The sequence below is a fragment of the Lathamus discolor genome, chromosome 10, assembly GCF_037157495.1.
Source record: "Lathamus discolor isolate bLatDis1 chromosome 10, bLatDis1.hap1, whole genome shotgun sequence".
Taxonomy (NCBI): domain Eukaryota; kingdom Metazoa; phylum Chordata; class Aves; order Psittaciformes; family Psittacidae; genus Lathamus; species Lathamus discolor.
In genome coordinates this window covers 19,608,110-19,624,874 of record NC_088893.1, presented here as the reverse complement: position 1 = coordinate 19,624,874, position 16,765 = coordinate 19,608,110, and the positions used below count along the sequence as shown (strand labels likewise).

General features: G+C 52.8%; 1 protein-coding gene across 1 annotated transcript in view; it reads right to left on the bottom strand.

Annotated features, from left to right (window-relative positions):
• Window positions 1-3,344: 3,344 nt before the first annotated feature.
• The window catches only part of PDLIM4 (PDZ and LIM domain 4), a 40,282-nt gene continuing 26,861 nt past the window's right edge, over window positions 3,345-16,765 (bottom strand). The window contains exons 4-7 of the mRNA XM_065690366.1: window positions 11,720-11,898; window positions 9,542-9,699; window positions 6,173-6,293; window positions 3,345-5,095 (exon numbers count right to left, since the gene is read on the bottom strand). Of these exons, the coding sequence (XP_065546438.1) occupies window positions 4,891-5,095; window positions 6,173-6,293; window positions 9,542-9,699; window positions 11,720-11,898 (663 nt within the window). The 3' untranslated portion in view covers window positions 3,345-4,890. The remainder of the gene's footprint in view (window positions 5,096-6,172; window positions 6,294-9,541; window positions 9,700-11,719; window positions 11,899-16,765) is intronic.

The following is a 16,765-nucleotide window of genomic DNA, read 5'->3' as shown; positions in this document are numbered from 1 at the left end:
GGAAGCCGTGTAGGGCACGCTCAGGCTTATCTGTTTTGCAGATGAATCTTTAAAATGAAAACACCGTGAGGTTTTCTCTTACACTGTGAATCTACGTGAATTGGCAGTCCTATTAACACCTCGTGTTCCAGCCAGCTCTGCCACAGCACCACCAGCGCCTGCAGACCATCATTTCAGACCCAGACGGGGGATCCAACCTCAGGCATGGAGATTGTGAAGACCACACGGAATTAGCGTCCGGGAGCTGACTGGAGCAGGCGAGGAGCAAATTCCCTATGGAGGAAGGGCTGGTCCTGGTTCTCCCCAGTGACCCCTCTGCAAGCAGCCGGTGCGGTTCACTGCAGCCTCCTAAACCACGCTTTGGCTGTTAGATGAAGAGCAGTGCAGGGGAAGCGAGGTCTGAGATTCCTGTAAAGGGAAATCAGATGCTGAGGAGGAGCAGCTCTGTCACAAGGGGGAGATGGAGAGGACCTTGAGGAGCTGAGGAGGCTCCTCTTGTGCAAGTGTCTTGTGCAAACACATTGTCTAAGGTGGTCCAAACCAGGCAGGCAAGGGGCTGGAGGAGGATGCAGTACCGATGGGATGCTGTGCTGCTGCAGGCTGCCCAGCAATGGAGGAGCAGCCCCATCCCGTGTGTGTGTGCAGGCACATCACCTCACCCTGTGTGACACTGCCACCCGGCGCGGCCATCACCAGGGCTCCTGGGCTGCTGCCTGCGCTGGCTCTTTCTCTTCTGCCTGGGCAAGGCCGCTCTCAAGGGATCCTCTGCCTTGGTGGGACTAATGGGCCACCCTCCCAGCAGCCATCTCAGGAGCTGGGAATTGAGAAAGCACATGATCTTTTATAGACTTCTAATTGTGTTGTTTGTGTAGCACTGGGATCAGGCAGAACCTTATTGATGGGGCAAAGGAAAGTCACAGAATCCCAGCCCGGTTTGGGTTGGAGGGACCTTAAAGCTCCTCCAGCTCCAACCCCTGCCACGGGCAGGGACCCCTTCCACTGGAGCAGCTTGCTCCAAGCCCCTGTGTCCAACCTGGCCTTGAGCACTGCCAGGGATGGGGCAGCCACAGCTTCTCTGGGCACCCTGTTGTGTGTTTGCTGATCCTGCCCTTCGGAGGGCTGAGGTGCTCCTGCAGACCCCCCCCCAGCAAAACACACCCTGGCTGTTTCCATTAGTAAAGCTGGAAGCCTGAAGCGTGTCCTCGCACAGCAAGACAGCGACCCTGTGCCTGTCAACCCCGCAGAGCAGTGGCGCTGGCCGCAGCCCAGGCCCTCCCCACCAGCTCTCCCTGCACAAAGAACTGCTTCAGGGCTCCATAAAAACTCCACATGTTTACGTGTCCGGGTGCGAGGAGCTGCTCCCGGCCTGGGGCAGCTCCGTGGGTGCTTCCTGACAGCCTGCGCCTTCCTAGGGAGACACAGAGAGGCGAAACAGCTCCTGGATCAGTTCCCTCACACTGAGGAGCCCTTTTCTGTGCTTTATTACGTACATAGGGAGATTTTTCCCCTGACGTAATTAAAAGAGCCTCTTTCACATAGGAGAAAGGGAGGAGAGGGAAGTTTTCCAAGCAGCCTCTTTCCCTCCCCTCTTACGGCACAAGGGCTTTCATCCTCATACAAATGGGCCAGCTGAGATTTTTGCTTTGAGGTCTCCGGGCGCAGCCACCCAGTAACAAAAGCAAAGTTAAACAACTCCAAAGAGCAGCAGCGGCAGAAAGGGGGTGTGGTGGTGGAAATAATGCCCGGCTAAGTGGGAAACTCGAGTGATGATACATGGAAAAAGTTAAAACAATTGGATCCTCTGGCACTGGTCCCACCTCACGGAGTTAATAACGACGCCCTTCATCGGTTTTGATCTTATGTGCCTTCATTTCCATGGCATGAGGAGCCTGGAGGAGGCTCCTGGGGTCAGTGAGGGTCCAGCCAAGCACCCTGTGTCCCCATCAGCGTCACCCCTGGGCATCTCCCTATGGGGCAGCAGTGCCATGGGTCCCTGTGACTGTAATATATAAACACATCCAACACACATCTGCATTCAAGGGGTGAACAGAAAAATCACTAACTGGAAAGCCACAAGCATGTTAATTATTTGCATACATGCACTAATTAGACATGGGGTTACACAGACCCACACTACATGGAAATCCTCCACAAGCAGAGCCTCAGAGGCTTTGTCTTTTTAAGTCCCTCAAGGATATGGCAGCTAAACCCCAGTGAGCCTGTGCTCACCCTCCTGCTCCTCTGGCTCCTACAGCCCAGTGGGTTTCCATGATTCAAGGTGGGACAGAGCTTTCACAAGCCCCTCTTGCCTTTCTTCACAAGGGATGCAGGGACAGGCCAAGGGGAATGGCTTGAACCTGCCCGAGGGGAGACTGAGCTGAGCTCTTAGGCAGAAGCTCTTCCCTGTGAGGGTGCTGAGGCGCTGGCACAGGGTGCCCAGAGAAGCTGTGGCTGCCCCATCCCTGGCAGTGCTCAAGGCCAGGTTGGACACAGGGGCTTGGAGCAAGCTGCTCCAGTGGAAGGGGTCCCTGCCCGGGGCAGGGGTTGGAGCTGGAGGAGCTTTAAGGTCCCTTCCAGCACAAACCAGGCTGCAATTCCAGGTAATGGGCAGAGACACAACGACCCATCCCATCTCTGGACCTGATGGGATGCAGGGTCTCAAGGTCTCATAAGTGAACCCCCCCCCCAACCAAACCCTGCCAGGAACACAGGCCAAGCCTCAAGCAAGGCTCTCAATGCATAATGCTATAAGAAGCGCAGCTGTCACCAAGATTATACAGTTTATCCAGTATCCTCCTTACCCAGATGCTGAGGGACCTCCACACATAAGGGCACGGCCACCGGAAAGCTATCAGGGACAAGGAAAAGGCCGAGCAGAGTGACACGAGACACAAAGCCATCGGTACAGCTTTATTTTGTATTCCATACAAACGGTGCCCTGCCCCTCTGTTACAGTTTAGTGGCATTCCCTGGGGAGACGGCAGCCTTGCCTGTGGCGGCTCCTACAAACCCCATAACATGAATGAGGCGGCCTGAAGTCAGGAATCAGCGTGCCTGGGGATGGGGAACTCCGAACAACTGCTTCTGACAGTGGCAAACGGCTCCAAGCGGAGCCCTGCAAACAGGGCAGAGATGCTTCCCACCCGATGACTGTCAGCCTCCTCATCATTTACAGTTGTCCCAAGTATTTCCCTTCCACCCCACCGAGCACGCCCCTGCAGGCAAGGAGCATAGTGCTATGATAACAATTCCCACATGTTCCTGTACTTTAACAGTTGCAAATCCTGATGGCAGAGAGAGGGGAGGTGGATGCTCTGCTGCTGGCAGGGAGGTGCAGGGCCAGCATCCCTGTGGCTGTGAGGTGGTACCCAGCTGAGGGGAGCTGCATGCCCAGGAACAGAGCTGGAGCAGCTTCAGTCCCTATCAGGCACTGCATGAAGCAGTCTAGATATAGCCCAGTACCACCCTAACATCCCTTCTCCCTTCTGGGATGCAGAACCTGTAGGAAGAGGTTGTGTGCTCAGCCTCAGCTGCGGTAGTGCTCCCAACCCTTCTCCAGTCCCAGATTTCTGAGTTATGGAGAGCCAGGAGAAGGAGTGCTTTGGCCATTGCCCCATCTCTTATTTTCCTTTTCCATGTATGAGAAGCAAGCACAGACATTCCTTTCTCTCCCCCACATCTTCCTGCTCTCAAATGAGGAGGAGGAAGGAGGCTGTTGCAAAGCAGAAGTAACCTTGTGGTACCAAACACACAGCTCCTGTAGGCACCCAGCAGCTGGGAGACTAATCTGGGAGACTCAACTCTCCCTCCTCCAAGAACCAGTATGAAAACAGCCCCATTTCTCTAACAAAGCATCATTCCAAGATCCTCAAAAACTCCTCCCCATTAACCAAAGCGGATGATGGACCTGGCTGAAAGCAGAGCCTTGGGATATGGGTATAAATGCAATCCTGCTGCCGGTGGATCGGGGCTCACCAGCTCCAGTTACTTCCTAAGTGCCAGGAGGGATTTGATCAGCACCTCCCCGCTGGGAGGCAGACGCGGATGGGATCTAGAAATAAGGGGCTACAAAACTATAGCAAATGATGGGGAAGAGTCAGGACAGGCAAAGCAATGACAGTGATGGGGCTGGAGCAAGGGAGCCGGAACAGCCAAGGTGGGCTCCGTGCTATTTCAGTGTCCTTTAAGGTGTGCTGGGGGATTGGATGAGAGAGAACAACTGAATAAAGACTGAAAGAAGGGAGACAAAAGCCTCCTTGCATTACGAGTGTGGAGATCTCCTGGGGAACTCGGATCGGTCCGTGTCAGCCTCACACTGCAGTGCCCTGATCCAGGGAATTCCGCAGCAGTTGCTATTCTAAGAGACCACCCTTCCTCAGCACATCTGCTGGGATGAGCCAGGAGCTCCAACCCGCTGGTACCGCATCCCAGGCTCCTCAGGAGGTCGGGTTTTAATCCCTGGGGCAGCCAGAAGGCAGGAGATAAATGTCAGGATGTCGGAGTCAGCTTCATTTGTTAAAGTGCCTTATTTTCTATGAGCTTCTAAAACATCTTCCTTGCTTTTTCAGAAGGGAGGGGGGGACAGAAAAGGGGGAATACTGGTTTCATAGGAAACAGAGTAGAGAATTAATCAATATTTACACAGATCTTGGATAAGGTTATGGCACAGACTAATACCCCACCGCAGCAACCCGAAAAGCAGAGTGTCAAAAAGAAGGGAAAAACCTGTTCGTATGCTTTCAACACCAGCCCCCGGAGATCCCAAGTGTAAACGGTTTTATCTAGGAAAAGGCACTGGAGCTCGGGCTCTGGTAACCGGGGTTGATTCCAGCCCCAGCGCAGCCGGTGGCGGTGGGTGGGCGCCCGCCCTCTGCACAGCTCAGCCCGCGTTTAGACAAGTTCAACCTTGGCGTTGGGATAAACAGCGACCACGTCATAGCCCTCGGGGGGCTTAACCCTCTCCTTGGCGTGCGTCTCGCAGTACAGCTGCTCTTCGATGAAGAAATACCCCCTCTGCTTCAGGTTGAGGCCGCAGTCGTCGCACATGAAGCACTCGGGGTGGTAGAGCTTGTCCCGAGCTTTGACGATTGTGCCCCTAGGGAGGGATGGGGAGAGCTGGGGTGAGGTGGAGAAGCAAAGAGCACAAACATTCATAGAGCCATAGAATGGGTTGGGTTGAAGGGACCTTAAAGCTCCTCCAGCCCCAACCCCTGCTCCAAGCCCCTGTGTCCAACCTGGCCTTGAGCACTGCCAGGGATGGGGCAGCCACAGCTTCTCTGGGCACCCTGTGCCAGCGCCTCAGCACCCTCCAGTAAAATGGAGTAAGTGAAGGCAAGCAGCATGCAGGGACACGTGCGGGTGTTATCGTGGGTTCCCATCCCAGCATCTCAGCCCACCCAAAGCTGCCATCCCGCTCCAGGCACAGCTCCATCATGTTTCTGTGGGAAGGGATGCTCCATTCCCATCTGCCCGCATCGCTCCAGGATGTGATGCAAAGCGGAGCCTTCAACATCTACACTCAGGCTGGATCTGAGCATCAGGAGCCAGCATCTGAACACACTCCAGGCACTGCTGGCAGGGCTGGGGATGCGCACATGCAGGCACTGTGGCTTTTGCAGCATCTCTACTCAGCTCACAGCACCAGCGAGAACATGGTTACAGCATTTGCAGAGCAGGCTCCCAGCCAGCGAATCTGGCTTGAGCAGTAAATTACAACAGAACATAAATTACAACACAATGAAGCAGGGAAATGCCTGTATGCTCCGAAATCAGACCCAGCATCAATCCATCGGAGAATGACTCTTCAATAGACAGAAATCATCCGCAGACCTCTTCGACTTGACCCTCAAAGCGTTTCTCCCTCCATAAGGCAGTGAAAGAGTGCCAGCACTATTCATAGTCCCTGGGCAGTTACTGGGATAAGCAGGGCAGAAACCATCCCATGAATCATCCCTGTATTGCTGCAAGATTCCCTTAAAAGGGACATGCCAAACCATATTCCTCAATTCCAGGTTTATAAATGGTTAGCAAAGAGCAGAAAGGGATTCAAGATATTCTGCTATAAATGTAAGGTATTCTGCTTCAAACTCTGACCCACACATCTGGTAGGACCTCATCCAGCTGCGCTCCCATCCCTACCGAACCCGAGGCTCCGTTGGGATGTGACACTTACACGATGCCGTTCCCGCAGCGGGTGCACTCAGGGAGCATCTGCAGCCCGGACATGGCACCGCCAAGCTTGGACACCGGGGACTTGATGTTTCGGGGGTTGCTCAGCTTGTCGAGCTTCTCACCTGCCCGGAACGTGAAACAGACACACACTGAGAACCCGCCCTCGCCGGGCTTTTGTTTCTTCGTTCTTTGATGAGGACTCAGATGAGTCTTTGTCACAAGAGGCTTGGAAGGAATGAAAAAGCAAACAGTGAGACCAGCTAGATTCAGACAGCATCTGGGGCCGTGGATGACCGCAGGACACTGTGCTGACACTGCTCATGGCTGCTGGCCGAAGCCCTTGGCTGCACCAGCAGGTAATACATCCACGTACTGTGCTAACAATTTGGTATATACACCTTGCCAAAGGCAAAGCTGCCTTATCCAGACATGAGATATGAACGTGGCTGCTGGGCTATTTAGCAAGTACCACCCAGGTCACCCTTGGGATGCGCAGGCAGCCTCGCACAGCAGACCCCATCTCCAGCCATAGCTCTGATCCAGACACCAACACAAGCCAAGCGAGTAAACCCAAAAGAACCGATTCCCCACCAAATCCCACTTTCCTGAGACAAAACACAGCGTCTGGAGATACCGAGAGCTGTGACACGTGTGACAGCGCCTGCTCAGGACCGGAGCGGGGCTGCTCCAGCCCAGGGGTCCCCCGAGCCCTGGGCTGGCTCCAGCCAAGCCCCCTTGCTGAGTCCTTCCTCTGCCTTGCTGGGAATCAACTGAAACAACTGCTTAAGCTGTTGGCTTCCCGCAGCGAGGGACCCGGCGTGCTTGGACCAGACGTGCTCATCTGCCAGCATTCGACAGTCAAGCTGTCACTGTCTCTCAGGCAGAGCTTGGATAAGCTGCTTAGAAAAGAGAGGAGGAGAAGGAGAGGAAAAACCCAAACGATTTTACAGCAAAACAAGCCCTACAGACAGGGCTGCTTCCCATCCTCCCAAACGACAGATCATTTCCTTCTATTTACCAGCCCATAGCCTCACAGTAATTGATGGTCCTCAGCAAGGCAGCGAGATGCTTTCACTCCACAATCTGAACCATCCCCATCCCCGTTTGTGGCTGCACTGCTCATCCTTCCCACACCAAGGGCACCCATCGAGACAACTGCTGTGATTTCTCCAGCCTCCCCAAAATCCTCAGCACAAAGCGTTGCTCCTTAAGGGTGCTGGGATGGGGCTGGGGATGCTGAAGAAGCTGTGGCTTCCAGGAGAAACACCTTCTGTATAAATCAGGCGGTTGTCCGAGACACCCAGCTCCTCAGGAGAGGAGAACTTGACTTTAAAAGGACAACACAAAGCAGGCTCAGGCCAAAATGTATAATTTTAGGCTTAAGGAAGAAGGAGGAGGGGTGGGAGCTGTAAAACAACGAAGCAGGAACACTCCTGGGGATTTGAAATCTGAACGTATCACAGAGCTTTATGCCAGGAGAGAGGCTTTTCACTTAATTTCTCATCCCTTATGAAGTAAACAGAGTGTTAACGACCACGGCAGGGGCCAGGCTGTGCCTGCAGCCGCACGTCCCCCTTGCCAGCACAGCCAAGAGGGAAGGGGGTGCCGGAGCCCCAGGAGGGACCCCTCCAGCCTGTCACCACCCTGGCTCATGCCCATCAGCAGCATCCTGGGCTCCAACCCAATAGCACTGCACTGGGGATGGGCCGGTGCCAAGGAGCTGCCGGGATAAGCAGACACCAGGACTGGCTGGGGCAGACCCAGGCTCTGGGCATTGTCCCAGCACCTCTCTGTCCTCCATAGCCTTTTCCTTCTCCTGTCCTCCCAAAGGGCAGCACTGGGTTTCTGCCACCCCAGGACTGCAGGATGCAAAACAGCAAAGCTCCAATTTTGTTCCCTTTTCCTGGCACAGAGAAGGGAGGAGTCACAGAATCCCAGCCTGGCTTGGGTTGGAAGGGACCTTAAAGCTCCTCCAGCTCCACTGGAGCAGCTTGCTCCAAGCCCCTGTGTCCAACCTGGCCTTGAGCACTGCCAGGGATGGGGCAGCCACAGCTTCTCTGGGCACCCTGTGCCAGCGCCTCACAGCATTAACACAGTTGCTTCCTATTTATTCTTCTTAATGAGGAGGCCCAGGGGTGCAGCAGATGCTGCACAAGGAGCTGCTCCTGCTTGCTCTCGCTGAAGGACTTGAAGGTACAGCTGGAGCCTGTCATTAGCACCGGTTTTCCTGCCAGCCTAGGAGGGGCTGCAGTATTTACACCCAGTGCTTCCAAGGCTGATCCTATCTCATGCTTTGCAGACACACCTCAGTACCACTGAGGAAACTGGAACTGGCAGAACCTCTTGATGCTCAGAAGTTACCTGCGATTGTGCTTCTTGTGAAGCAAGCAATATCCTACTGGTCAAAGAACGGGGCTCGCCATCATTTTATACACACAGTGCAGCAGCCTCACTTGCTACCTCTTGCAGCTTCATAATGAGATTTCCAGTAGTTGGTGTTTTCCCATAAAAACTAAGTCCGTGGATTCACATGATCGGAGTACGAGGCTCTTGGAAGGAAGCAGAAAGAAGAGTCTTGCCCTAATGATTGTAAAGCAAAGCCTGAGAGTTTGAACATAAAAGCTGCAGTGGGCTTGAGGTTGAAAGGCAAATAAGAAGCTGAAATGTACAGTTTGGGGATCTTATTTAATGCTTGGAGCTGGCTCCTGCTTGTGTTAGCGACACAGGCAGGAAGCTGTGACAGACGCCAGATGTGAGCCAGGAGCTCCTGATCGCTATCCCTGCGTTGCCGAGGACCATCCCACGTCCTTATGCAAATGCCATTTACTCAGACAGGCTGCTGGTTCTCCACTGATCTTACACAACCCGCTTCAGGCCAGCACATTTCACAAGCAGCCCATGGAACACAGCTGCCACATAGAAGCTGTTTGGAAACCCGACTTTCACACCATGCTCAAGTCAACCACGAAACCTGGTAAGCCCCCAGATGCCGAGTACCCAAAACCCGGTTTGAAACCTGCCGCCCAGATGCGGGGATCCAGGATCTGCAGGGATCCAGGACCCTCCCAGGATGCTCCGGGCGTCCCGTGTTGGGCTCAGCTGCCTCAGCACCAAGGTGATGTATGGTAAAAAGGGCAAAGCAGAGGAGGTTGCAGACCCTTCCCATCAGCTCTTATAGATGGGTCCTTCAGAGGCTTTCCAAGCTTCTGGACCTCAGTAAAGGAAGGAGAAGGAGGTGAAGCCTTCAACAGCAGCTTGATGTGTGTGGGACCACAGAAGGGGGTGCAAAGGGACCAAATGATGGCTCAAGCCACAGCCCTGTTTGCAGGGAGGACTTGATGGGACACACTAAGGATGCCAACCTCCTTACCATTCCCACCAGCCTCCAACATGCCCTGCAAGTATCGGAAGGACCCAGACTGCTTAGGCTCCGAAATGGGCTTTTCATAATCCTGAAGCATCTTGTAGACATCCGACTCCACATCAATTCCATTTCTGTTCCGTGGGAGAGACTTCACAGGGTCGATGCTGTTTTGAAGGAGAGAAAGAAAGGCTCAAGTCAAACACAGACAGCGACTGTCAGCTCATGAGGGACCGAAGGGATCCTCCACATTCCCTCAGATTCAGTTAAACACCTCTCTGTTCCCGTTGTTTCTGTGCCTGGAGGTGCCTGTCCCAGGAACAGCCACTGAACCAGGGAAGTTAAACTTGTTCCCCGTTCAGCTCTGATTGAGCAACACCGTTTGGGCTGGCCCAGCTACCAGATGCCTTCAGGAAATAGGGCAGCTGCTCACAAGCACTGCCAGCTGCTGTGCCACACATGGAATGTATTGGGAAAAATGGGTAAAACAACGAGTTTCTTTAATTATGGAGGGCCAGGAGGTCCAGCCACCCCTTGTACCACTGTTAGGACACCCAGCATGGGGACAACGTGTGCTGCTGCTGGGCACAGGCATGACAGCAAATCCCCTTTTCCATAGCTTTTGAAGTCAGCATTCCTGTAGGTGACTGCATGGAAAGATCCATTTGCCAGGCACAGCCACAGCTACAATGAGGTGGTGGAGGGGATACAAGAGCAGCCCCACAACTGCCCCCGTAACCTCCAGCATCCAGATGCTGCTCCTTGTCTGGATGCATCACGACTGGGGTACAACAAGACAACAAAGAGTCATTTAAACCATGATTCCGGTTCATTCAGTACAGCAGAACACTGCAAGCACAGCTTGGAATCAAACGTATTCTGGGTACATGTGTACGTGTCCTGCTGAGCAGAGGTGAATTCAAGTGCTGTTGTGCTTCAGTGGGGCCCCAAAGCACAGCACAGCTTGGGGGGAAGGGGCTCCTTTTCCTGTTTAAGGAGGAGGTCACCAAGGTCATTATAAAGCCAATACAACCAGCGAGAGCCCTGAACCCCATCACACAGATTTTAGCCATCATCTGGCCCATTTTCTCCACCAGCATTGCATTCTTCGCATTAAAACAGAATTAAAGTGAAATAAAAATCACTTTCCAACAAAGAAAATCAACCCTGGGCGCTCCCCTCTGCCCTGCTGCAGCCCTCTTGTACCTCAGCCCACACATCCTCAATGAAAAGCAGCAGGATTTGACCTGTCCAGCCCCATCAAGCACAAATTCACTTCTGCCCTGAATCTACTCTAACGCTCGAGGTAATCTCCTGCCCTTTGGCTCGCGCAGAGGTAAACATGAGGTTTTGTTCTCCATGCTTGTAGCGCAGATCCCTCCTTTCCAGCTTCATTAACTTCCCTGGAGCAGTGCAGGGAATAAGCTGGCTCGCGGCGTCGCTGAAATATGAATTAGCGCAGGCAGAGAGCTCCCCAGATGAACAGGAACTCTCTTTGCTCGCTGTATGCGACACAGACACTGCTTGCTTGCAGGAGGTTGCCAGTCTGGAGGAGCCATAAATCAGCAGCAGCCTAAGCCACGCACAGGCATCGCAGTCCACAACCTGGCCCGTCTCAAAGCCAAAGTCTTCCACCCAAACCCTTCCTGGCTACACAAAAGCTGTTTCTTTCCTTGGAGTGTTCTTCATTTCCCAGCCTCCTGCACAGCTGCGTGGACCTGATCGACCACTCCCAAACATCCCCATTCACTGGGGTTCATTTTCCCTGCGGGTACCTCCAGCTCCAGGCCAAGTGTTTGCTCCTGGGTCTGTGGTGGTGCAATCCCCATTCCTAGGAGGGCAAACCTCTCCATCCTGCCTTGCATATATACTTTGGAAAACCAGGATACTCACGTTTCTGATGCTCCCTGGCATTCATCCCAGCCTGGGGACTGGGTCTGATGCCGCTAATCTACCTACCCCCATCGGCAATAGAAGGATCTTATGGAGATCTGGTAAACCAGCTCCTTCACCCATCTTCCAGTTCTGGGAAATACTGAGAGATATTGAGGAGCTGAGTCCAGAGAAGGGCAACGGAGCTGGTGAAGGATCTCAGGGGCTCCAGGATCACCACAGCCTCAATGTATCCCCCCGCTGAAACCGAGTTTGCAGGAGAGAAGCCAGAGCCTGGCCATGCTCTCATCCTACCTGTGGGCAGGAGATATGTGGAGGCCACTCAGCTGGCCTGGCAGAGCTGACTCGGAGCTGCTGTTGGCATAGAGCCGGTTCGGGTGGTGGTGCTGCACATTCAGCATCTGCTTGTTGTCCACGGCGTTGCCACCAGCCACATGGGGCATCGTCCTCCTGCTCTGGGCCAGTCCGTTGTCCTGGAAGAGAAGAGAAAGCAGAAACACCTTGGGCTTTCTGGTTCTTAGTAGGATGCACACAGAGGGGCTGCGCTGGGACGTGCAGTTCGCAGTAGTAATACATTCTACATGCTGTGGAAAACAGAGAGATGCAGCAGGAAAAGGAAAACTCAGGCTCGACCCCCAGCTCAGTCTTGCTGAATCTCTGCAGCTTTCCTTGGTCTCGGCCCAAATGAACTTGCCGGTTCCCCCATGGTGAGCCGCTGCCAAGTATTCTGCATTTATTCTCCTGTAAACGTCTATTTGTTATTTCCGCGGAAGAAAGGCTCTGAGTCTGCTTCTCATTTCGTGTTACATCGCTCCAGAGCCGTTATCGCTCTCCTGACTTGAGGCAATCGCTCTGATTTACGCCAGCAAAACCCAAGCTCTCAGCTCCAGGCACAGGCTGGGCGAGACCTGGGGCCAATCCTGGTATTTTCACTTATTTGCCACTACCTTTGTCCACAGAGATCCCTGGTTTGGGGAGGTTTTCTCAGTCATTCACAGGGAGAAACACACCGGTCAAAGGTTCAGCTTGGCCTTCGCATTCTCATTTGCTTTTCAATTCACAAGGCAAACTATGGAAATATGACCTCATGTCAGGAAGTCGGATGCCATTAAACCACAAGTTTTTCCATATTATTTTCCCTACATAAAACACTACCTATGTGTTTTTCCATAGCTTTGTTAGCCCCACGCACACCCATAAATCCAACAGTACCTACTGCTAATCTTGCCACAAGCCATCTGATCCAGGCCATGATCAGCAGCCCTTTCCCCAGAGAGGGGCTAATTCCAGCTATCGGGAAAAGCAGCAGAAAGCTGGACACAGCCTTGAGGGTGTCGGGGTATTCTAGGCTGCTGCTATTTCCAGCCATGCGAGTCTGAAACATGCCCTTACCCGCGGAGGAAACAGACGCTTGGGTAAGAGGCTGTAATCTGTTTAATCTGGTTTAATCTGTTTCAAGGCAGATCCCCAGCGACACCGATGCAAAACCAAGCAGGAAAAGAAAACACCGTCCTGTGAACAAATAACAGAGCGCATCCTGCAGGGCTCGAACACAGAGCTTCCTTCTGCCTGAAATAATCCAATAAATACTAATTGGAAACAAATGCCCATCACTGGTGCGGAGCAGAAAGCACCGGCGTTCCCAAGCCTTGTAAAACTGAACAGCTTAGAGAAATAAAAACCAGATCCTGCTAGGAAAGATCTTGGCATTCCAATTCTTCAGCTCTTCCTAAGGCAAAACTCCCATTGATGGCTTTAACCTGCCTGAGGGGAGACTGAGCTGAGCTCTTAGGCAGAAGCTCTTCCCTGTGAGGGTGCTGAGGCGCTGGCACAGGGTGCCCAGAGAAGCTGTGGCTGCCCCATCCCTGGCAGTGCTCAAGGCCAGGTTGGACACAGGGGCTTGGAGCAAGCTGCTCCAGTGGAAGGGGTCCCTGCCCGGGGCATTGGATGAGCTTTAAGTTCCCTTCAACCCAAACCAGTCTGGATTCTGTGATTGATAAGAACCAGGCTTAACTACGCATTTCTCCTGCCACCAGCTGAAAAGCTGCAGACTCCAGCAAGCTCCTGGTACTTCCACCAGCTCAAAAAGCTCAGCAGGCACCCCGAGCCCTCTCCGCACTGCTCCTTCCACACGGTTGCATACACACATGGGGAAAACGGCTTCCAAAACAAGAAATCAAAGTCTTCAAGAAACTGTTTAGCTGCCAGGAATAATACAGTTTTAACTATTCCCCGATTTATATTCTTCATATATATATATATATAAAACCAGGCTATGGGTTTCCAATTCCCAGATTTACATTATTAGTTCAAGGGAAATAAAGAAAACGCTTTCAGCCGTGACACAGGGAGGAGAAGAGGGATCATAAACATTTCAGGGAGAAAAGCAATGGCCTGTGCTGGCTGGCAGGGCATTGAGAGCTACAGAGCGATGCTTTTAGACACCCATTATCATTAATTACCTACGCAGTGATGCACACTTGGTCTCAGGGACACAGCAACTGGAGCCTCTGCCTGCAGAGGACAGGGCAGGATCCTCTGCTCTCCTTCCCTCGGACCCCACAGGCTCCTCTGCACCAGGGGTATGCAGGCTCCTTCACTGGGAGCATGGGACTGGTTATTTCTGGAATGGAAACCATCAAAGGACCTGGAGAACAATCTCCATAGACTTGCTTTAATCCAAGGTAACTTGTAAAGCGTTGCCCATTTGTCCCTGCTAAGCTCAGCAATTTGCACATCAAAAGCAAATGCTGCTATAAAGCCAAAACTTGTTGCTTGGGCTCTCTCCAAAAGAGATGAGACTGGTGATGGAAACAGGACATTTCAGAGCCCTCCCTGCACTGCAGAGTTCCTTGGGGTCCCTGTGGGAAGAGGATGCTCATGGTGGTGGCAGCTCACCCTTACATTGCTCCACTACATAGGGGTGAGTTGCTCCTTGCAGGTTATAAAGGGGTTATAAAGCCACAGGTGAGCCAGCAGCATCCATAGGGATGAACAGGCTCCTCCTGACAGACACCAAAGCACTCCTGCTACCCTGACACTTACTTACCAGACCAATCCCATGGAGGTGAAGCAATGGATGTCCCTCAGCCTCTTCCATCATGTTCTTTGCGGGCTTTGGGAGCTGTGCTTCGTGTTGGGGGCACCTAATGCACAGAAAGCATTTACCCCCAGCGCACACTGGTCTTTGCCTTCCTTGTTGCTCAGTTTCTCTGCCGTGCACCTTTCCTGTTGCACAAAAAACTCTTCAGGACAGCCTCCTTCCCCTCATCGCAAAGGCTGTGAGACCCCTGCAAGGCTTCGCCCTGTGCACAACCCTCCCGCATTCACCCTCAGGATCCTAGAACCAGATGGTTTCCTTCCAGTTCTCAGGTTCAAGATCAGTTAAAATTTCCCTTAATTTGCTTTTCTGTGCTGGTTTTCCTTCCTGCTTTTTATGGCCTCTCTTAAATTAAAGGGTTTGCAAACCCTCCCCAAGAGCTGGCCTGCAAAGCTGCACCGAGGAGAGCTCCTTCCCCTATGAAACAGAAACGTGCAATCTGTTTCCTCACGCTCGCCTTCTAGGACCATCAGTTATGGAATGCAACCAAGCTGACACCCGGCATCTGGAGCTCCTGGAGCCCAGGCCTCCCACTGCTGGCATCCCACATGGGTGCACACAAGGCAGAGCCAGAAAGGAGCTGTTTGAAGCCCCAGTGCCAGGGAGCAGGTGGATTTTGGGGTGGTTTGGGTATGGCTACGGTTCTGATCCAGCGCGATGTGTGATGAGCATCCTCAGCCAATGCCCACTTCACAGTGCTTCAAATCAAGACCCTCAAAAGGGCAGAAGTACACACAAAACAGTCCATCTCGTTTTCCAGACTATCAGACAGAGATTAAACCTGAAGACTGACAATTTAAAAGGCCAATTAGAGGCTCCTACAACCTCCATGCAAGCACCAGCACACATGGCCTCGATGTGGAAGGGCTTTGATCAATGATAGCTTTGGAATATCTTAGAAACCTTCCTTGGGAGCAGACCTGGGAGCTGCGGAGCTGAACACAGCTCCACAATCACACCTCTAAGCCCCAAACCCATCCTGGAGCCCCCTTGTGCAGTGGTGGGAGATGATCTGCAGGGGCAGGACCAGCAGCAGCTCTGGTTCCCAACGCAGGACTGCCGGTGAGATGTGTATTCTCCTAAGCCCAGGGGAGCCCGTCCTGCTCTCTGTTATAAACACCCCCTGCATCAGGCTTAACCAGAGCTGAAGGGCATTAACGGCTTGGCTCAGCCGAAAGCAGTTTTCTGTTTGCTGTGCTTCAGATCCACTTCCTAAAACCAGAGCAGTGCCAGCCAGGCGTTTGCTGCCAGAGTGGTGAATTAGACATGAGCACCAGGAGGTCAAAGCATCCCTTAGCCATGGGGTCACCTGGAAGAGGTACCTCTGTGACCACACTTGGTTACCTGGGTCCGTCCTGCAGTGGTGGCAGGATGAGCCTGAGCATCCCAGCTCCTCACCAGGGTTTTACTCGCTCTGAGCTTGTGTAATTGAGCCCAGCTGTGCTCTGCAGACAACTCACCAGCACTTCTCTGCAATATATGGCTAAAAGATGTCCCTGGCATGGGTCCCTCAGCTGCCTGCCATAGAAGAGAAGAGGCAAGAGATCCTTTCTGCAGGACTGGGATAATGTATGTCACTATCATTAAAAGGCCATCAGATCATCTGCCTCAATAGCTACACCTGAAAGGATCAGCTCAGAGCAAACCCAGCACAGCTCCTGCAAGGCTGAGCAGTGATTTGAGACCCATCCCCACCGTGCCTGCTAGCCGGTGTGCCCAGACAGCCTGGTGATGGGCTCCCCAGCTTCTCCAATGGGTGCCAGGCACCTCTGGCTGCCCAGGGCTCAGAGCTGGCACAGCAGAAGAAAAGGAAAGGATGCAGCAAGGATTTCACTGAAGCAAAGGTTCTGACCTCTCCTGGCACAGTGCTTTTTGTGGGTTAAATTTTACTGCCTCCATTGCTTCAAGTCCTCTTTCATGCAGATGTGCCTGAAGAAACCTCCTAGGATAACCTGTACCCTTGCGACTGAAATTCATTCTCTGCACAGAAAACAACTGCAACACAGCCAATGCAAACCTTCCTCTCGTTCCCCCCAGCTCTTTGACAGCAAAGACAGTGCTTTGTCCCTGATAAACTGGTTCAAAAGACCCAGAAGTGGAAATCTTGTGATCACCCACAGAGAACACACATGGGATGGACAGCACAGTTTCCATCTGAATGCAAGTAACACATTTACAGGAGCAGGATTGATTCTCCAGCTCACAGCCACAGAAGAAATCCTGTGGCAAACACTTCATGT